General features: G+C 32.4%; 1 protein-coding gene across 1 annotated transcript in view; it reads right to left on the bottom strand.

Annotated features, from left to right (window-relative positions):
* The window catches only part of LOC137929007 (protein O-mannosyl-transferase TMTC1-like), a 92,243-nt gene that overhangs the window by 15,345 nt on the left and 52,435 nt on the right, over positions 1–24,463 (bottom strand). The window contains exons 2-4 of the mRNA XM_068772020.1: positions 2,492–2,669; positions 1,623–1,696; positions 690–827 (exon numbers count right to left, since the gene is read on the bottom strand). Coding sequence (XP_068628121.1) covers positions 690–827; positions 1,623–1,696; positions 2,492–2,669 — 390 coding nt within the window. The remainder of the gene's footprint in view (positions 1–689; positions 828–1,622; positions 1,697–2,491; positions 2,670–24,463) is intronic.

Raw genomic sequence — 24,463 nt, 5'->3', positions numbered from 1 at the left:
AATTATTTATTTATTTACACTTAATTGTACACCGCAGATAATAAAAAAATACTGTATACAGCAGTACAAGAGGTCTTATCTCTCTCTCTCTACCAGATCCCTGCAGATCTTTACCAGATGGAGATATGTATATCGATTTAATTTTTTTTAGGAAAAAATTAATGAAATTATTTTTCTGTTAGGAATACAAATTCTTTCAAAAAATATTTTGCACCATGACATTGATCCGATCAAACTGAAAATCCAGACTGAGTTACTAAATGTTAATATTAATCAGAGTGTATCGAAAAAACATTGCCAAATTTTTGATTAAAAATTTCAAGTACTTTAATTTTTTTCTTCGTTTTTCATTCGTTTTTTTTGCATTAAAATTTTGTGTTTTAAATCTTTTTTTTTAATTTCATTGTTAAAATTTTTTAAATTATTAATAGATGTTACTTTATGCGCGGCCCGCTTATTTTTTTTTAATATTTATTAAAGTGTTTTTTTGTTCCCCTAGCACGAGTGGGTCAAGGATGTAACATTATTGGATATAAATAATTTTTAGATTTTTTTTAATCTTGCTTCTTTCGTAACTCAAAAATTCTTTCTCTCTTTCTTCCTATCTATCTTTATTTAAAAGTTTGCTCACTTCTGCTATCGGCGATATCAACAGATACTATAATAAAAAACAAGTATGGTCATTTTACCTCTTGACAAACGGCCAACATCTATAGAAGTCGATGACCAGGTTCAGAAGTAGTATAGTGATGCCAGTCTCCTTGGCCAGCATGCTGAGTGCGCCAAGCATCACGCTCAGCCAGACACATTTCTTACCACTTGCAGGTCTAAAAAGAAGATATTCATTTTAAAAGGATAAACAGAAATAATATTAAGTAAGTAAAATATAAATTTAAAAAGGAAAGTCGTGAGTAAATAATTCGCCAATATATCCATGAAATTCAAAGTTAAAACTGTTCTGTAAAGAATGACCCATGAACACAATATTCTACATAACATTTGACAGTTCGACGTGAACATCGCACGTTTGACAGCATGCTATGAACTTCGCACGACTGGCAGTTGACGAGCTCAAATTTATATTGCCATTTAATAATACAAAGATCAGTCTTCATCGATCATTAAATTAAAATTAATTAAAATTAATTAGACATTTAATCAATAAACTTACTGTGCCCGCGACTTTGATCGCGTGGAATTTAACTAAAATATATTTAAAGTATAATTTTTTTTTTCGTTTCAGATATTTTATGAAATAAAATATGTAGTTTTATGTGTATTATCTACAATAATTATTACTTTGCTCTTATGTTACAAAAATATATACGAGAAAACATTTTGTCGTATTAATTTTTCATCAAAAGGTCGCCTTGAATTAAGTTTTATTATATAGAAATTATTCCCGGCGACTTCATCTTGAAATTTAACAAGAAAAACAGACACTCCAGTTTTATTTATTTGTATAGATAAATATCATTCTGTAATATGTCTTTAAATTTAACTTATTATTGTACTGAAATGCAACAGTACAAAGTTTCAGATTTAATTTTTTATGCGCACTTACTACATAAAATTATAATGTTTCGCAAGGAAAAATTAATTATTGGAACGTATATACTCACCTATGATAAACTAAAAGTGAAGAGAGAAAAAATATGCAGGCAAGAACATCTGCTCTACCTACTACACCGGCAACCTGTAAAGAAAAAAACATATTCCAGAACTGTAGACAAAAACCCAGAATATTTAATGGAATCAGGCGTTATTTTGCGGAAGTCTATAAGTAAGAAAAGGACCAATATTTAGCCACTTCCGCATAAGCAGTGGTAGTCGTGCAACAAAGTGCACCGCCCGCCAGCCCGCTGATAAATACGCATGCGGCAAACAATGCGAACTACACAAATGCCACCGTTAAATCACTCCACACGTATTTCACTCCTCCACGGGACATTTTACAGGAGTTATGTTACACCGATTAGTGCCAAACACAGAGTCTTTGAGTAAGTAAAGTTTTTTGTGTCATAAGATTCGGTTAAATATTGGTCCTTTTCTTACTTAACATCCTAGATGACATAAAAACATGTTAACATTGAACCCAAACTAAAATGTTACTCAATTTAACGAGCGAGGAATTCTAATGAATATATATCCATAGTGCCGCTCCAGAGATTTGTATACTTTTACTCAATGCCATTCTTCTTCTTTTTTCTGCAACCGATTGACGCCCACCACAAGGCATAGGCACCTCTTCCAAAAATCGCCACGATGACCTGGGTCATAGGTTGTACGGGCGATATACCTTTCCACATCAGACAAGCAATTATTTAAGCTACTTCAGTGTGTTTATTACCTATATGGATCTCCTCATTTCTCCTCATCCCTCTCCATTGATCTCTGGTTGACCCTGAACCTTCTTATAAAGCCCATCTAAGTGACCACGTCTAGGATCCATATGTTATCACTATATCTAAACTAAATGAATCATAATTACCGCTTCTGTATGTACAGGATGTACTGCAAAGAGCAGAGCTGCAAGAGCTGCGAATGGACGTTGCAGGTGGGCTACGGTGACGCATGCCCTGGCGACCAGCGCACAACATGCAGCGTGCAAGGACACGTTGCATACATGCCACCACCAGGGCCTAAGACCAGCTAACGCGTGATTGAGTCTGTAACAAGAGAGAATATTGCTTAATTTTTACTTCATAAAAATATCACGTGTCCTTAAATTATAATTTGGTAAACATCTAAAAGTCGCTTAACGAATCATGGACAGACCTTTAGTCAGCATTTCTCTAGAAGATTGTTTCAGGAATGAGGAGATGTGTAGATGAAAATAAGTAACTGGTATAGCTCAGCGGATGGAAAAGTTGAAGTTCCAGCAGGCAAGCTGTTCCCTTCTAGTCCTTTTCGAAATCTATAGGGCAGGCCTAAAAGCAGCATAGGCCTTTCTATGGTTGTAATCATGATGATGAATGATGAAACATAGGATGTCGGTCTAAAAGATGGACAAATGACTTCGTTAAGGTCATTGGAAAACTCTTTCAATAGGCGCTATGGGAAATCTATGAGGAAAACCTATTCTAGAAATGGACATGCCATAGATAAAACGATGATGATAATAATGAAACATAGGACGTCCAGCCAAAAAGTGGACAGATGACCATGTTAAGGTAGTTAGAAAATGTCTACTATTGATACTATTGGCAATCTCTGAGGAAGACTTATGTCCAGAACTGGACTTGCTATGAATGAAGTGAAGATAACGATGATGAAACATAGGATTCCATCCAAAAGATGGACAGACGACCATGTAAAAGTAGTTGGAAAATGTTTACTATTGATACTATTGGAAATCTCTGAGGAAGACCTATGTCTAGAACTGAACTTGCTGTGATTGAAGATAGGATTTACATCCAAAAGTTGGACACATGACCATGTTAAGGTAGTTGGAAAACGCTTCTAATCGGTCTTATTAGAAATCTCTGATCTAAGTCCACGACTACACGTGCTATGGAACAATGACGCCAGTAAGTTGTTCTATTCCTTGGCTGTTCATATAATAAAAGTATTAAACAAAAAAATAGAGCGGGTGGAAATTTCAACTGTGTACGGATAACGTGAATCCGTATGTCTTGTTGTCCGATGGAAGAAAGGAAATGGGGTAATTATTTGGTGTAATTCAGTCACACACTCTCCAATATATAGTCTGTAGAATACCGATAAACAGGAAAAATAATAATAAAAGTTTAAAAAGCTGACAGTGACGTCATAATTAAATGTTACGTCACAGCCGTTAACATCGAAACACGAGGCAGCCGGCTATGTTTTGCGCCAAGATATTTTTTGATTAATGGAACGCGCCCAGACTACGACAGCCCTGGAGAATGCTCAAATGTACTTTAACGGCATACAATAGATTATTATGCTTTCTTTTATAATTTTCGTCCTTTTGAGTGGACCTATTGTGTTGGGAACCTTTAGACCTTTTTTTTAAAGAAATTAATGATGTGACGAGAATTTAAATGTTTACAGCTTATTTTAGACGTTTTCATCATTTATTTACATATTTTGTTAGTTAAATTTAAATAAATTGGAATACTAATAAAAAATAGATTAAACTTTGATAAACTGCGAATATAGATAAAAGTGATACAGATCTTTCACGTCTTGTGATTAAGGTATATATTTTATTCATAAAATTATGTTAAAGTTAATATAAACATATATTTGTATATAATCACACACACACACACCTATATATATATATATATATATAAGTATATATATATATATATATTTATATATATATTTACATCTTGACGCACCACGAGGGTTTCCGTGGTAGAGTTTACAACGCATAACCCTGAACGAACTATCAAAAATTTCACAGCGGCTTTTGGACATAATAAAAAAATTCTTAACACTATGGTTCCTCATAAATTGCAGAGTGTGGTGACCATCACATGGATTTTTAGTGGGTAGGAATCTATCATGACCCTGTTCTCCCCCCACAGCAGGGTATCTTGAAAATCAGGATGATTTCCCCTCCAAAACCAAAAAAGGTACCAATTATTGGTCATCAAAAGTGATTAAACGTAGTGTATGTTAAACTGTATTATATTTTATGTGATCTGCTACCTATTTTGATTAATCTACGAAATACTCGCCTGAAATTATTTTCACGAAACTTAAGAATATTCTCAACAAAATAAAAGATAATGCCGTGGCTTAGTAAGTTTTATTAATTTAATAATATCTTAAAAAAATCCAGTAATATAAGCGTTATTTAATTAATTATAATTAAATGACGCCATTAGAGACATGTTTGCTTACTACGTTTTATCCGCATACATATTTGAAAGCCGTTATAAGATACTCTTCGATCATCCTTAATTAATTTCATTTTTGTATTATTAATATCTACATGGTCAATTGTTATTTGTAACATTGCTATAGGTTATTTGTTATATTGTCATATATATTATTTATTAAAAGACTATAGGTTATATTTTATATTGTTATAGGTTATTTGTTTTGTTTCTTTAGGTTATTTGTTATATTGTTATAGGCCATTTATTATATTGCTATTGGTTATTTGTTTTATTTATATAGGTTATCTGTGAATTCTTATAGGTTATTATTGTTAATGCAAAGCTAATTTATCAGCAAAAACTAAAGATTTTTCCATCGATTTCCAATCCGAAATTTTATTTTTCCATTTGAATGCGACAAGCTGTTAACTTCTGGCAGTACATAGTCTACAAATTTGAAAACTATTTTAACCAGCTCCTATACAAGTAATATATATATGTATATATATATATATATATATATATATATATACGTGTGTGTATATTTAAGGTAAAAGACCTCCAAAGAGTGTAGTTTAGTAATAATCGGAGATAAAAAAACCACCAACATGATAATGCTTCACATCATAAGAAGATTAAAAAACATAAATAAATTCTTAATTATCTTACATATAATAATATTAACATAATACGATCAAAACTAATGTGAAACGTACATAAACCGAAGGCATTCTCGCTAGGAAATAGTTTGAAAGCACTTTCTGTTTGTACAGCGGTAGAGCCGACTCATATAGCGAAAGCGCCGTGTTTACCCACCACAAAATCCACTGACGATTATTTACATAATTATTCTATGCACACATGTCTAAGTTTGTTATTCTATACGGTACGAATGTGACGTTAAAATTTGTTATTTCATCGTGGAGCGTAATTAAACTGAACTGCTTCAATATTACTATTTACTAGTTTCGAATTTATCTAACATATTACTACAATATAAATGAAAAGCAGGTGAGTAGATGAGAGATGAAATCAGAAATGCTGATAGTTCGAAGAATTGCTCGTAAGAAGGTGCTACTTATTTTCAAATGTTATGTCGCAATGTTTCTTATCAAATTCATACTGGCCTGATATACGTTGTACTGTTTTACCTATAAATAGTCAATTAAAACCTTAATAAATATAAAAGACTACAACTATAATAAATTAAGTGATAATACTATTTTTTGTTAATACTTGTTAACTACATTTTCAAGTGAGTAAATAAATTTTCCAACACGGGAACGGGCTATATACAAAAGATGTGAAAACATAGATTTTCCTAATTAATGTCAGATACACGCAATCACTGTCCAAGTGGTTTATTTATCGATATTAAACTGTAAGCCGCATTTCTAACTGAATTTTGTCATAAGAACCTTCTCTAAAATATTAGTAAACTTATATATAAAGGTAAATGAAATCAGTAAAGCCGTTTTCAAGTTACGTTGCATGACCAAGAAAAATACGTATATATATATATATATATATATATATATATATACAAATATATATATCCATCCAAATTGTAATCTACTTTGCAAACATTGTTGTATAAAATTTATAATATACTCGTCAAATTTTCTTCTTTTCACCTGATCTAATCTTTCGTCTATTGAAATATATAAATAATGGAATAATTAAATTTAAATAATTTAGAAGACTGAATGACGATTGGTTAAAGAGTGAATGTTTAGCTCCTATGACAGCAAAAAGCTTTAAGGCTACCTTTAAGGCTTTTATACCTGTTTTCATACATATATAAAGTGATCAACTTGAAATATATTGCATTCATTTATTTTTTATATATGAAAACGACAATGTAATGTCTTCTATTTGTGTCTGTAGGGACAGATAATAAAAAATAATTAATTCGAATTTCGAAAACGATTTATCATGTTATAATTCCGTTATCTACAATTTTCTAAATCTTTTGCGATTTCAAAGCTATTACACCAGAAACAATCATCCTGTACAAATAACTGTTGCAACTGTGTATCCGTGATTTCGCACGTGTACGTTCTTAAGTATAAGTTCAAGTTAATATCCGTAAATAATTTACGAGTACATATAAGGTTAAGGGAAATATTTTTTTCTATGGCATAACGCCCTTAAGGGATGTTACGTGTTCGTTTGATTACTTTTTGATAGCCACTCACGTCACCGATAGCGCCACGAGCGATCTGTCCGGATTTAATATCGCCTCTCCTATCGTCTTTTTATTTTTAATTCTAAACTTAAACTTCTTTTAGTGTATATTGGATTTTTAGTCATATTACAAAGTTTATAACTTGATTTCGTTCATCTTTTTTATTAATTTACTGATATTGTATAGAAGAATATAGTGCAATTGATATGACCATAGGTAAAGGTAGCTGAGATTTACGATCGTAAGTTGTGGGTTCGATTCCTCAACAATCCTCAATCTTATATTATTGAAACTTGCATTTGTTATATAGAATTGTCACTAATCAAAAACAAGTTTTAAGAGTATGATGCAGCACTGTCCTGTGCGTACCATATTACTACATTACGATCGCCAATTCATCTGCCAAGAGTGGTGATTAGTATATTCTCCCATGGTTCTGGGGATGGCAGGTCTTGCAGTAAGAGTCTATCAGCTAATAACATACCGATGATAGTTTTTGCTACATTCCACAGACATTAACGCCTGTGATTTTTTACGATTACATTTAATATTTACGATTTTTTTTACTTGCCTTTATGCATAATCTCTTAAACTATCATAAATTATAACTTAGGTTCTTAAATCATTGATATCTTGTTTATTTTTCACGACGCCCTAACAATGTACAGTTTTAAACATTACGTTTAGTGCGACCACTTCCTCGTCTCTTCTCCATACTGCCATTCTCAGGTTGTACGCCAGTATCTGCGCGGCAGTTGTCGTATTCTTGCAATCGCATTGTAGCGAAATAATCACTGTTGTCAAAATGCTTTCACTTATCTGTCAATCCACGGCGCTGGTGTATCTGAAGTTGTAGGCGGATGACATTTAAAATAAACTGTGTCTATCTTTCATCCAAGTGATTTAATTTATGTGCTTTTTAGCTAGGTGTTGTCTCTAACATAGCCTACCAAACCTGTTAAACTCCGCCACAACATCTTGAGTCTTGTCCACGTTAAACACGCACAAGTTAGTGTTACCTCATAATGTTGCTGAAACATCAAATACTAATACATATCTAAAATAGATTTTTTTATTTAAATCATTTATGTGAAGAAAAAAGGATCTATAAAAGAGTCAAAATTTAAACAGACATGAAAGAGAACTCTATTTAACAAGCCTTCATCTGAAACCAAGTCATTAAATATAGTTAGATAAAAGAAAGGTTTATTATATTCATAAAAATTCGTTACACTCTTTAACGATTTATTTATTTAACTTTTTTTTTAATTTATTTACTGAATTTCTTTGTTATTTCAGCCTATAGACACCCACTGTAAGGCAAAAGCTTCCCTCAAATATATCTATAAAGGGATATACCAAAATCGCCACACTTTGCAGGAGTGTTGACGATCGCAGTAAGGCATTATAATATACAGAGGATGCTGCTGTCCATTTTCTGGAAAATGTTTGTAAGCAGTGACCATATAATACAATTTATGCACAAAGTGAGAATTACATAACATTTTATTCCCGAAATCGAACCCACGACCCATGATCACAAGTCAGTCGACTACCGCTAAGCTATCACTGCTTAGAACCTGTTAATAGCTTAAAGTTTACCTTAGCTTCTTAAAACTTTCAAGATCCTTTTATGGTAGAGAAACTCCATTGTCTGGACCTTGACAAGTTGTACATCTAAACGAAGTCGTTTAATCAGAGGAAGTCCTCTGTCGTTACGCATTCAACAAATATAGAATGGAATTCCAATTCCTCAACAAGTTATACTAGAGTATGTAAGGGTGAATATATATCTTATTTGCTTTCAATATATATGGTGCACCATTTCAAAAATTAATGGGTTTAGAAATAATAAATAACTTAATGTTAGTATAGTTAGAAAAAGTTTTTTCAAAATTAGAACTGCTACACATTAACATTATTGTTTTGTCGTTTTTTAGTTTAAAATGATCACCATATATAGGGTGATAAAAATAGATGTGATATCTCAAAAGATTTTTAATGATGTACTACAATTTTCTCTTATAACCAATCAGGCTGTATGTTAAGAAATTATTTTTAACTGTTCAATAAAAATCGAACTGAACTACTACAAATACGCTAATACAAATATGTCTGCCTTGTCGATTACCTCTCGTAGTTTTGATTCACCAACTAATCATTTTTATAACTAGTACATTAAAACAAGTTTCTCCGTCATAAATTTCTAGTTAGTTAATAATACGTATAAAAATGGCGCATACATGTTATAAAATGATGCAATTCTAAGTAAATTATGTATGAGTTGTAATACCACATTTCTGAAGTTTAAGTGAGCAAATAAGTTATGTTATTAAGTGGGTACTATCTCATGTCTTAAGTGTATAAGCTCAGATGATATGTGACACTGTTTACTGTAATAGTTAAGTAATATAACTTACTTTAAGTTGATCGTTATCTTGTCATTAATTCGTACATTAAAACATTCTCTTTACTTATCACTGTTCTGGGAATATATATATGTTAACGGAAAGCGCTTATTATTCAATGAATAAATATTTAAATGACAACCCTGGGCAGTGATATCTCCGGATTATTTTGATTTCATTTAGGCTATGTCTGATGAAGTGTATATGTATTTAGTAAATCTATATTGAACTTTATTAAAATATGTTTTGTTGTGTTCTTTCCTGCTTCTTCTTCACAACTTTTAGATAAATAAGAAAATAAATAATTGTTGTCGGTCTACGTAGTGGGGGGCCAACCCACGCGTCCACCGGCTTGTAGTTGCCACCCAAGAACCTTTCGAACCCAACAGGCGATTGCACGAGCGATGTACCCAGCTCACTGCCCCTTCTAACGAGCAATTCTTCGAGCTACCGTCAAACAGTCCTTTACTCATATCGTGCGGTATTTAGTCTAGAATTTTCTTCACTAATTCTCTAAACTTAATACTGATATGAATGAAACAATTTCTCAATTCAGGTAATTTAGATAAAATAACTTAATTTATAGTTAATGTATCTTTCTACAACTCTGCTTTATGTGAATTGAGACAGTCACAATACTTACAACAAGTGACCTTCACGAACTTTTTGACAGAACATTTTTCGAGCCGTTTTTAATATTATGCGATAAAGAATTAGTGGCAGCTCAAAGGTGAGGGACCGAGACTTATGATCATTGGTTCCGGGTTCGATGTCCGGACTGTATTCTTATATATGCTCTGTGTATTAATTACATAGGATTTCCACTGCCCACAAATAGGTTTGAGACAACACCAGAGGATAGTCAGCGTCTTCTGCGTACTATAAAACCATACTTCGGTCGCCAACCCGCCTGTCAAGCGTGGCAATTATGGTTAATCTGCCATGTAATAATAATGCATATTACTCGTGTGAAAATTGAAAAAAAAATTGGCCTTTGTTATATATATATTGATGAACTATACGTTATATATATATATATATATATATATATATATGTGTGTATATATAACGTTAGCATAAATTTAAAATGGGAAACTATAAATCAACGCAAAGTAAGTGGATTGTAAAATTTACAATTCAACTCTTGACGTTTCAAAATGGCCGCTCCAACCATCGTCTCGAAAATACAACGGCACGCGTTCCGATGTAATTGGACAATACGTGTAGACCAACTTCTCTTAGTGCAATTGACATTTTGCAACAAGCACATCGAGTACTAGTATTCGAAATATCTTGTTCATGTTTCAAACAGTTTAAATGTCATCTTGACCTATACAAGTACAAGCTCAGGCGTCCCATAGAGAACTGGAGATATTAAAGAAACCAATAATTATCACTAACGTAGATACCGCGAGGTTCTTTTTTTTTAAACGGTTTTATTTAGTTAGTTCGACCCGTACGGAATTTATTTGGGTCAAAATTAGAAATTGAAATTTAAGCACCTTCCCGTTGTCAGATTGATCAGAAATTTGGTACACACATTTAATTTAGATGACAATACATTATAATAAAATCAATAACATTATAAATCTAAGATGGCCGCCGATACAAAATGGCGGATTACATATTTTTCCTTAATCCCCTCAATATGGGTATCAAATGAAAGGGCTACACTAGTAAAACACGACGATTATGTCAAAATTTAAAATTCAAGATGGACGCCGTTCCGTTTATGGCGGACTAGGTACATATTTTTCTACAACCACCACAATATTGTTATCAAAAAACCGTTTAACTTCAAAGTTTTTTTAATGTATTTATTTATATTGTCTACAGCAATTATAAATTCTAAAACTCTTCAAAATATCTTATCAATTCAATATATATATGATTATAAATAGGTAGTAATGGTTTTAAATGTCTGTTTTGACAGGTACAGTTATTTTTGTTTAGACAAATCTACAGTAATTTTACACCTATATCCGATCATCCTATATATGATATACATTGAAGTATTTATTATCGTCTTAAAGTAAGGAAAAGGTCTGTTGTCAATCTCGTAAACCTTGTGAGGTAATTAGGCGTAACAAAACCCCGTAACAGGAAATGTGGCGAGGGATGGGAGGCGATGCGTGAATGTAATGTGGGTTAATTCTGTATGTTGAATGTATACTAAATGATAGAAAATATGAAGTATTAAAGAGGGAGAAAAAAGAAAAAATTTAAAGAATGAAAGAGGGTGAAAATAGGAAGGTACATATCCTTGTCCTGAAATCAAGATGGAGAAGGAGTATTAAAAAAAAAAACCTTTTAAACGTTGGTCAAATTGGAATCACATAAATTCTCGATTATATATATACATCGTATTAAATTCATGTCTATTTCATTGTAGAGAGACGGGCCGATTGCTGAGATCGGGGCTGACGACCCCCCTAAAATTTTTAAATGCATTGACGTTCACCTTCATCCACCAGTCTCCTCTCTTTTACCAACTAAATTTCAAAAGATCCTATCATGCTACGAAAAATCTAGTTCTTGATCGAGAAATCAACCGACGTTATATCTTGAGTGATTTGAAATGTTTCAGCAGTTACAAAGAGATTTCAGTTGTATCACACGCTATCATTACCGCTGCATATAAGTTAAATACTCTGAATAAATTCCTTATTATTTCATAAAATAAGTCATTGTACTTTATCTTAGTTGTGTATTCCTTTAGTATAATTGTTTCACACTGATCAGTAACTTCTGTTAGTGCTTCATGTTTTAAAACGTTCTTGAAAAAAAAGTGACCAACAAGTAAGGTGAACTTGTACATGAAAAATAAATTCTTTTTTTATTCTTCCAAATCGATTTTATTCCCTTCAACGTAATCCCCGTTCGATAAGACGAACTTTTGCCAACGTTTTCAGTCCTCGAAACAGTCGGAATATTTTATTCCGATATAGCCTTCAAGACCTTCGATGTGATTTTTATTTTTTTAATCATGTCAAAAATTAATACTTGCATTAGCTTTTTCAGTTTTCTGAACAGCTGGAAGTCGCACGGAGCCAACTTGGGCGAATACGAAACGAATACGAGTTGACTTTTTGAGGCGTTTTTTTTTTTTTCAAAAAAAATTGTGTACTTTATCGCCGGTCTAGGAGGCGCATTTGAGACCGAGAAAATCTTTCAATTTGGTTAGGGTTGAACCAAATTATATTTTAACTTCTAACAAACAGACAGTGGCGTAGCTATGGTATATGGGGCCTGGGGCAGATTGGGGCATGGTGCCCCCCCCCCCTTCTAAAGAGTCTAAATAATTTCAAAATTCAGAACAGAATATAGTTAATATATAATTTTTTTGGTTCAAAATAATAAAAAAAAAATTAAAAAAAAATTATTTTCAACTTTGGTGCCCCCCCTGCTTGTGGTGCCTGGTGCGGCCGCCCCGCTCGCCACCCCCTAGCTACGCCACTGCAAACAGACGCTTGGCAAATGTTATAGATGGTCCTACCAACCTAGGAAATGTTACCCACATTTTCAACTTACTTTTTGATGACAGAGTGTATCCCGGACTATTTTCTGACTACTTGAAATTTATTTTTATTATCAAAAATATGTTAAAATAATTAGGTTTAAATATGTTTACGAATCGGTAAGAGTAGACGACGGTTTTAACGTTGTGGGCAGGCGCTGGATACAATCCGCTTCTAACAGGTTCTTTTGGTAATTTATAGATAAGGCCTATGTTTTAGAGATATGCTATAGATGAAGTGATAATGATGTTTACACAATGACCAATTAAAATAAACACATCAGAAAGTACATGCGCGTCTTTCTAATTCACTGTGATCTGTACGATTTATTATAATTTTACTAATTATCAATAATAACTATGTAGCTATCAGTTTGTCCTTTTCATGTATCCCTGTTTTTTTATAATGCACGCCTAAAACCGCCGAGTGAATGGGCTGTGCTGTGAAATGGCAACACTGACGCTTATCTTGAAAAGTGTGACAAAACTTAGTTCCGGCTGTCACAGTTGTTGCGACCATATCACTAACCGCATCCGCGCCGCAATACGTTTTTTATTTCACAACTAAATCAAAAACAGCGAACAACCAAACAAACCAAAAAACAAAGAATTAGTTTAATTCACACGAGATTCGTAACACACACATACACACACACGTACGCTCACACACACACACACTCACAAATACACACGCACGCACGCACGCACGCTCACACAGGCATACACACACAAACACACACGTATGTACATATAAATGCACACACATTTATATGTACATTTATGTGTGTGTGTGTGTGTGTGGTCAAGGGTCAAGTCACTATTATGTTTATAGCAGAAATATAGCCCGTAATTATAAATTTAAGTCAAAAGCTTGAAGCGTTACACCACTAAAATCTTAAAAAGAGCTTTCAATGAAAAATGAATGAAGAAATAATTCCATCAGTGATACTGATGTATAAGTAAGCATCGAGTGCTTGTGCGGTACCCCGGTATCGGAGCGGACGCTTGATTGGTTTTTAATAGCCACTCACGTCGTCCTGGGGAACCTATCTCAATCTCGTATCTAATTTTCTTCGTTGTTTTAGTTCGGAATAGGTGTTCGTGTTACAATGTCTGTAGGCTTCATCTCTCTACAGAATCTACGTTGAAAACTAGAATTCTAAATTCAAACTCGCCGTTTTATTACTAGAAACTTTATGAGTTTTGAAAATAAAAAATAATGTTATCTTTTATTATAAATAATCTATTGCACATATACATTTTTGATATTATTATTAACTATATTCCACAGACATTACCTTCCGTGCTTTTGTTTTATATTTACGATTTCTTTGCTCACGTTTTTGTATGTGTTTAAGTGAAAAAATACGCCTCAATATATTTTAACGACACCCTTACAATGTTCAGTTTTTAACATTACGTGTCGTGCGACCAATTCATCTTACATACTCCATATTTTCTTTCGATTTTAATGTCTTCGTCAAAACGATTAGAACTATACGAAGTTACATTTTTTAATGTTTTAATTACCTTCAATTTCGAATTACGTATCATTTGATTTTGAAATATTAAAGTTTTTAGAATTACTAAATTATTTCATTCATTTTTATTTGTAGTTCTAGAGCAGAGTTTCCCAAACTTTTATGTCGTAGACCCCTTGCCATGATTGTGATCCGTGTTGGATAGTACCCCCTACCCCTACTTACCTGATATTGATTTCTTGTAAATTTTTAACTGTAGTGAAGTTAAGTGTTGAAAACTTAAAGGAAAAACACATGTAGACACACATGAATAAACGTATTTGTCACACATTTGTATTTATAGAGTAACGAATTGAACAAGTCTGTGCAAGGTAGCGAAGCTCTGAGATTACAACTCTCAGGTTTTTACAAGTTCAAAATGTATTGCGACCACAAAGCGAATACCAACATCGTACAACTTACACAATTTTATAAACACAAATAATAAATTTTTACTTCATAGGTACTTTTATAAATAATGTAAATGTTTTGATATTATAAGATAGTATGAAGTAAGTAAATAGGTACTATCAGTGTGTGTTGAGATCCACTATCGTGGACCCCCATTTTCATTTCATGGACCCCCAATTTATTTTTCGCTGTCGTAGACCCCTTGCAGGTTGTCATAGACCCCTAGGGGTCGATATAGACCACTTTGGGAATCACTGTTCTAGAGGTATTGTGATGAGTATGTACATAGATGTAAATCTCTTTTACATAAAATAACTCTTACATACGAATGTTTCCAAAGTCTACAGAATACTGATAAGTAAACATAAATCTTGTGTAGTTGAAACCCGTATGGAAAATGTTTCCCGTCACTTGCCTGGTGGTCTGTCATTAGTCACAGGGCGTAGTCGTAAGCCGAGAGAACGCGGGTATATCAGTTACTTTATATTTACATGCATGTTTTTATTTAAACCGCTGTTCATATAAACGATATTGTGTTCCATACATGCATAGTTTTATATTGAATGCATGAAGCAATGATATTTTGTAAACAGATCTACTAATCTTGAGACGTTTAATATACATTTAATATATAAGTAATACTGTGATAAAAACGATAGGGTACAAAACGGAGCCTTGTAGAAAACACAAGCGAATATGTACGAATATTTACTTCGACGTATCAGTGGTAACTCAGCGGTAAGGAACTGACACTTGCGAGCGTAGGTCACATGTTCAAATTCCGCTATACAATCAAATGATCAAAAAGTAAAGTGATTTTGCTTATAAAATCTAATTATTTATTTGTTCTTTTAAATCAATATCAAAATATAATAATTAAACAAAATCAAGTAAGAAAAGGACCAATACTTAGCCACTTCCGCACATGCAGTGGTAGTCGTGCAACAAAGTATACCGCCCGCCCAGAGTCTGCGATGACTCTGTTTGTTACTAATCGGTGTAACATAACTCCTGAAGATGCCCTGTGGAGGGGTGAAACACGTGTTGAGTAATTTGACGTTAGCAGTTGTGTAGTTCGCATTGTTTGCCGCATGCGCATTTATCAGCGGGCTGGCGGGCGGTGCACTTTGTTGCACTACTACCACTGCATGTGCGGAAGTGGCTAAATATTGGTCCTTTTCTTAGTTAGGATGGACTTCCGTAAGGTAACGCCTGATTCCATTAAATAATCAAAATCAATAAACAAAAAGAAAGGGTAACTTGTTTATAAAATGTAGATTCTTTATTTATACTTCCAAATCATTTTCATCCCCTTCAAACTAATCCCTGTCTGATAAAATGCTATTTTTCCAACGTTTTTTCTTTTGTATTTTTCCGATACAGCCTTCAAGACCTTCGATTCGGTTTTAATTTCCTCAACTTGTAGCAACGTTAGAAAATAGCATATTTCAACTAGGTCACATAACTCGATGATATATACGATATGAATAATTTCAAACGTGTCCCGCTTCGAAAAATCCTGTTGCAATATTTCAGCAAAGTGCAAAAATGCAAGTTGGCAAGCCAATGAAACGTTTCGCGATCAGCTTTTGGCACAAAACCGTACGCGCCAATGTAAACAGGATGCCAGGAATCGACCGCCGCGGTTAAGGTTACTTCTCACATTTTTTATCATGATTCACTGTTATTGCCGACTGGGGGGCGTTACCTTAACGTTTATTACGGCCGCGTATTATTTGCCCGGCCGCTACGCTGTCACCTCGCGCGACGGTAGGAAATTATCGCAATTTGTCGCATCCATTTCCTCTTTAACGTGTGCGAGTCTTAGTAGATGACCGTCAGTTATTGTAATGTATGGTGTATAATGAAATCTTATTGCTAAACGTTTTTTCTTTTGTACATTTTCGTTTGATAAAAGCTTGTACAAATGTAAAATAAATTTATTTAATTTTAAAACTTTCCAGACAGACTTTATACTATTGAAAATTATTACCAGGAGTCCAGAAAAAAATTAACACTGCGAGATATCCGTTACCTATTTATCTCTCTCTCTTTCTCTATTCATATATATATATATAAATATATATATATATACATGCATATATATATATATATACACACACACATATATACATATATGTACATATGTGTCTTTGTGTGTGTATGTCTGGGTGAGCGTGCGTGAGTGTGTGTGTGTGTAACGAATCTCGTGTGAATTAAACTATTTCTTTATTTTTGGTTTATTTGTTTGTTCGCTAAGTTTTTGAATTATTTGTGAAATAAAAAAAAAACATATTATAAGATATTGTATATAACAACAATAATCACACGCGGCGCGGATGCGGTTAGTGATATTGTCGCAACAACTATGACAGGCCGAACTAAGTTTTGTCACACTTTACAACATAAGCGTCAGTGTTGCCATTTCACAGCACAGCCCATTCACTCGGCGGTTTTAGGCGTGCATAGGAAAAGAAGAGGGATACATGGAAAGGACAAACTGACAGCTACACAGTTTTTATTGATAATTAGAAAAAATATGATAAATACATAAATATACAATAGAATCAAAGTGATTTAACTTTGTAAAAAATATATGTAGACACATTATCATCCTGCAAAATATCTACATTCTACATAACATCATGTGTAATAAACGCTTATGACACCGTGTAAAAGACTACCTCGGGAATCTATCCCGTTACCGATCAGAAGTCTCAACCACCCACCGCTGAGCTATCACTAGTCTAAAAGCAGTTTTGTATCAACTTAAATCAAATCAATTATAACACTTGATACTTTTGAGGCGGAAAATTAAAAAAAAACTGGTAAGATGCTAATAAAAATGACGGAAAGAAAGTCTATAGAATTTTTAACGAGTTTTTTTCCAAATTTTTCATCAAAATCAACATAAAAGCTTTAATATAGCCTTAATAATCAATCTTGTTTTAAAATAAGCAATTGAATTTTTAACTTTTAAATTTAATATTGATTTTACAATACATTAAAGCTAAAGTACTACATTGCATCTATATAACTCCTTGAAAATAATCAATGTAAAGCGAAGTATTTTTTCGTCTTGCTTTTGGTTCATTTAAAATTGCATCATAATCATTCATAAAAATCAACATGAAAGCTCAAAATATTTCATCAAAATTAACATGAAAGCTTTAATACAGCCTTAATAATAATCCTGTGTTAACATAAGCTTTTGAATTTGCAGCGGTTAAATTTTAATTTTACTATACATTAAACCTAAATTACTACAGTTCATCTATATAACTCCTTGATAATAATCGATGTAAAGCGAAGTATTTTGTCTTGTTTTTGGTTCATTTAAAATTGCCTGTGAAAAAGCACGTCCGGATGCATCTGTAGCACAAACGAGCGCTGTAATCAAAGAACAGTCTACGGGCGAGCTCGAATTATACCAATTTTACACTCCGGAGCGATCGCTTAAAAGACAATAAGTTTTCATAGCAATAGACTTTAATTCGAAACCATACTCTATTGCTTTATATTTCTTATTAAATACACAAAAAATGATCGGTATATCTATACGTAAATACTTTAAACAGGTAAATGTACTGCTCATATGCAGTTAATTATATGGTATATCCTATATTTAGAGTAACGGTATCCCAGCGGTAAGGACTTAGAATTTCAACTGACAGTCACGGGTTTGATTCTCGGGGAAACTTATATAATTCACACCTGGATCGACAGTGCTCACAAACAAGCCTTCAGAAGATGGGCAGCCGCATCTTCTGCATACCATACAGCACTGCGATTGCCAATCCACCTGCCATGCGTGGCGCTTACGATATATCCCCCTTAGATACTTTGGGGAACGCCTATGCCTTGCAGTAGGCTTTAATGGCTTGAAACAACGACATTTTATCCAAAAATCAGAGGTTTCATAAATAATAAACAACCTTTTTTAAATTCAATTACTGTTTTAATTACTGTTTACTATTTATCCCTGTAGACTACTATCAGAAATTATTGGTCTGTTGCATTTAAATCGACATTCAAAGTGATCACTTCATATAGGATGATTTTAAGTAAGTGTAAAAGTTAAACATTCACCAATTTAAATCTTTTACACCTACAACTAACCATCATATTATTTTATACCGATGACGGTACGAAGGCTAGACACAAAAATTCAGAGGTTGACATTGAGTGTTAGGCAATGAGAAATAACCTGATATCACATCCGCCATGTTTATTTAAAGAGGTGTGTGGCGGAGAGGGCCCCTTCCTCAAAAAATTTGACCCTAATAGATGCACGAGTTCACCGGTATTATTATTTTTGTAAAACTGACGACGACAAGACTTCACTACATGACCCTTAGATTTAATGACTCAAAAAGGAGGTATAATTAAATATAAGCCTAATAATTAGCCGCGATAATAGCCGACCGTATATACTAACAAAGTTACCAGTTTAAAAGTAAGAAAAAAAATAAAATTTGAAAATAGAATTATTTAAAAAAATTTCCACGTATTTAAAACAACAACTTTATTATACATACATATTAGTTGCAATATATCATTAATTATTTTAACAAATTCGCAGAAATATAAAAATTATGTTATTTATTGTTTTGGATGTAACACCACCCGACATTTAACTTTGTAGCTTACAAATAAATCTAAAATAAATTAAAACTTCAAAAAATATGGTCTGAGTTAAAAAAAGCAATGAAAAAGTCGCACATAAATATGTACAGTGTTTTACAATTATTTTACAGAATATAAAGATAGATTGTAAAATGAACATTTTGAAAATTAAAATTTGGTAGTCATTAATTTGTTAAGGTCATCGGAAGACGCTCGGAAAGGCAGCTCGGAAGGCAGCTTGTAAGTGGTATCTTTGGAAATCCAAAAGTGGGTTAGGTATTTGGGCGATATATGTCCAGCGGTGGGATGTGTATGACAATGATGATAATTTTAAAAGCCGTAACTGTCAGCACATATGGGCTATATTCGCTTGGCTCAAATCAAATACCGTAATAAGATAACAAAAGCTCAAATCAAAACCAATAAATTACTTCGCAAATGTTTACTAAGGAATGACTGGATTTTATCAAGGGGCGCACTAAATCGAATCACCCTTTAGTAAACATAATAAATTATGGAAAAGTTTATATCATATAATACAATGGACTACAATGGGTCTTTTGTTAGCTCAGGGCATAGACTGCCAACTTATGCCATTTATAATGGACGTTAGTAAATAAATGTTTGAAGGATATTCCGTTTAATATTGTGTTTGAAATGATTAAACATTTCGTTATGGTGCTTTTTAAAAACCAAATTTAAGCCAAGCTCCGCTGTCAAATTTTTCCAAAATAAACATAGATAGTATGAGCTAAAACTTTCTTGGTAAAGCCTTTAAACTATTGAAAGTAAACAACGTAACCTTGTTTAAGTTATTATTAAGTCAATGGGATAATCACCTTAAACTGAACAGTGTTATTTTATGCTGTGTTACGTGGCAGAGAACTAGGACTTGCGATTGTAAATCGCGGATTCGATTTTCGAGATAAAATATTTTATAATTCACACTTTTTGCATTATTTATGAATGATTGCCATTGCTCACGAACAATTATTCAGACGATGTTCAGCAGCGTCCTCTGCGTACCATAATACAACACTGGGATCAACTACCTGCCTGCCAAACATGGCGATTATGGTGTATTCATTATCGGATAGATATTTTTACAGAAGGCCTATACTCTGTTGTGAGTGGATATGGGCTGAAACGACAAAAATTGCTACACAGTGCTACATTCGGTTACGTAATTGCTACGAAAGTGCTACGGTGACCTATGCTACGCAGTAATCCTTCTTATAAAGTATATACGTGGATTAATGACTATTATTTTAATGTTTTTATTGACTTATAACTTCATAAACGTACCTCATTTGTCACTTTTGTTTTCTTAACGTTTAACCTTCAATAAAACATAACGAGAAATATAGAATGAAAAGATTGTAAGGCTGTTAAGAATAAAGACTTGTGTTCAGGACCGCTGCCTTTATTAATGGACAATTACGCGGATAAATTGATTACTACTTGCTTCGTATCCTCGTTATATAATTTCAATAAATATTCTAGGCGACTAATAATATCTCTTGTCACACATACCAACAGAAAGAAAAATTGTACAATTTTATTTTTATTTGATTTGTCCAAAGAGTTATTGTGGAGAATTGTGACATTCTTTCATTTTATTTTCAGTCGCCTTCAATCCTCTGCAGCCTTATGCAGAGACCTTTTATAGGGAGAAATAAGTTTTTTGACACCTCATAAAAATTGTTTTTTTTTTTTAATTTTCTTATTTTAAAATATCCTTATAGTAGTACTTAACATTCTGTTTATTTCTTTGAATTAGATCTGTTTTTGAGAACTGTGATTATATCAGGTCACGGGTTTGAATTTCAGATGAAATGAGATCATTATAAAATTTTCATTATCGCCACTGGATATGAAATACCAGAAATAATCGAGTTTATCATAAATCAAAAATTCAAAACATGTACTGCTTATCTCTTCTAGGTACACAGCTTATCAACTCTGAAAAGAGATGTGTGTCTCAAAAGCAAATTGCTATTTGATTCTGTTCAAATCCACTTTACTCAGAAAAGAATTTACATGCGCCTTCGAAAAGCTACTATCGGCTCTGAATGATGATCTGTTGAGAAGTCAGAAACTCAACAGTTGCTCATTTAAATCAAATTTAACAATTTTTTTTTTCACTTGTATATAATAATATCGATCTCATTAACGAGTCAACAAATTAACTTCCATTTAAATTAACTAAAAACGCATGATTGCTATGAAATTATGTATATAATTTAATATATTTTTAATTCTTGATTTAAAACTAGGAAACTAAATGTCTAATATATGTAATACAAAGTTTCTTTGTATTTATTCTCCGTCTGTCTACTATTTTTAAACGGTTTTATTTAGTTCGACTCGTACGGAATTTATTTGTTTATTTATTTGGGCCAAAATTAGAAATTGAAATTTAAACACCTTCAAATGGTATCAAATGAAAGGGCTACACTAGTAAAACACGATGATTTTGTCAAAATTTAAAATTCAAGATGGATGCCGTTCTAATATGGCGGACTAGGTATATTTAGGTATATTTTTTTATTTACTAGGTATATTTTTCCACAACCACCATAATGTGGGTATTAAAAAACCGTTTAACTTAAAAGTTTTTTAAATGTATTTATTTTATATAATACATGTTTTCAACAAATAAACTATAAAGTATATTACTATGGTAACATAGATTTTATCAACAATTCGAATCTAACCGATATTTCTTTGACAAGGGTTTAATGAAGGTTTTAATTAATTTGTTGCCATTACTGTAAAAAAAAAAACATAAAACCATTTATTTCCGGCATCCAGTCTTTACATAATGAACGAGCGTTTTGTCAATTTAATCGATGTTTCATTAATATAAGTTTAAAACATTTTCGTTCCGTAATTTCGTATTAATAATTCATCCAATCAATTTCGATGGCCATTGTTTGTTAATGCTCCGGTTCTTGTGGGTTTATTATTTATAAATGTTCGTATGTTAGTCAATATTTAAATTAAATTTAGTTCAATGGTATTAAATGAACGTTTTTTATTTATTTAAATTGATAACTAAACAAAATAGCGTAATATTTATAGAATAAAAATAAATAAACAACACATTGTACAAATCAATTTACATACATAATAAAATTTCAAGAACACGAAATTAACTTTTGGAAAGTAACCTGACGTAAGTGCAAACAGAAATACACAAAACGTAACTTCCGTTTAGAATCAAACTCATGTTCTAAGATAGTCATAAATCTTCACTACCACTGTTCTGAAGAAGTATATAAAATGGTATTTAGCTTAATGTCTTGTCTTTACGTATGGCATATAATACGACTAATGACATAGGTTTTTTAAAATTATTTTTCTCAATTATATCATGAAAACTCAGGACTCTAGAACAATTCCACAAATATTACACTAATGGATTCTATCCTTCTACAGGCAAGTGTTCGAGTCTTAGACTACTGAAGAAAGATGTATAACTCAGCAACAGAAATTTTTCAGCTTTCTATTCTTGTCAAAATTTCTAAAAAAGGTTTTAGGATACGGCCCTTTATTAAAATTTTCATAATCTATTATCATAAGGGAATACTTGTAATTAGATGTATATTTAACTACACTATATTACTATATATAGACATGTAAGTCATATAAATAATTAAAACATAGCTAAGTACGGCGTAGAATCTCGTAGCACCACTGTAGCAAACCGTAGCACATTGAGATCTCTGATTCTCGAGCCGAAAGAGCACACACAGGGAGGCCCTAGTTGACCTCGAGACTCTCACTTTTTATGGCTCTCCTTATTGGGAACCTAACGTTCACCCCTATTATATCTATAACCAAACATTCTGTACACAATATAATAAATACAAACATACACAACATTGATCTGATATAACAAAAGCTAATTTTTTAAACCCAAGTGGTCATATTTAATTATGTTCGTTTAATTCAAAATCACCTGACCTCAACCTACAATTAATGGAAGTGGTTTTAATTAGCGTAAAGTACCATTTATCCAATTTATTAGCTTAATAAAATAAAAGGTTGTTTGGGTAAATAATTAAATGTATTGTGCAAGGTGATATAAAGGTACTTTCTGAATTTCTAAATAAGACGTTTAAGAGACATCCTGTTTTAGTTGCGATCTTGGAAATTCCGTAAAACACTGATTAAGTAAAAAGGATAGGTGTATTAACTTTACTTTTTTAAATTATGTGACCAACATAAAATATTCTTTATTAATGTCAACATTCCTTAGATATAAGCGTTCGTACCTTTGTTTAATATTTCAGAACTATTTTTTGCCTACGTTTTTACATGTAAATATTTGTGGTGACAATGTTAACTGTTCGGAGCTGTTGTCCGAGGTAAACTTTCGAATTACTGCAGCGAGAACGCGTTCTAGATCTCTCTTTTTTATCGACGGCTAGGACAAATATCGGTAAACGTGCACCGTTATACGGAATGTGTGACCTCCACAATTCATATATTAGTGATATTGATATATTCTCGTACTCTCTCTTATCTTTTAACACAATTTCGTTCGAAATTATTGAGTACACACAATACAAATTAAACCATAATATAAATATAATATGAATATATAAACAAACATAATATAAATATATAAACCAAAGTCTTCGATCCCTGTTTAATAATGTTTTTATTTGTTTTTTATTGTTTGACTATAAATCATTATACGTGCTCAGTGAGATAGTTATAAGGTAACAACTGTAACTAATTTTATATTTCTAAGTTTCTAAGTTTGTACTTTATTACTGCCTTTTGTTACTGTCTATCTTAAATAAATTAAATAAAGTAAACTCTTATTATTACAACTAAATTGAAATCAATTAATTATTGTATTTTTGTTAAATTATTGATGTCTTGTTTGTTTTTAACGACAGCCCAACAATGTCATACCTACTTCATATTGCCATCCACAGGTTTTGCGCCAGCATCTGTGTGGCGGC

The sequence above is a fragment of the Battus philenor genome, unplaced genomic scaffold (assembly GCF_028537555.1).
Source record: "Battus philenor isolate CCGP_79_NKW_IND1 unplaced genomic scaffold, ilBatPhil1.0.hap1 SCAF_4, whole genome shotgun sequence".
NCBI lineage: Eukaryota > Metazoa > Arthropoda > Insecta > Lepidoptera > Papilionidae > Battus > Battus philenor.
This window is presented reverse-complemented; position numbering and strand designations above follow the sequence as displayed.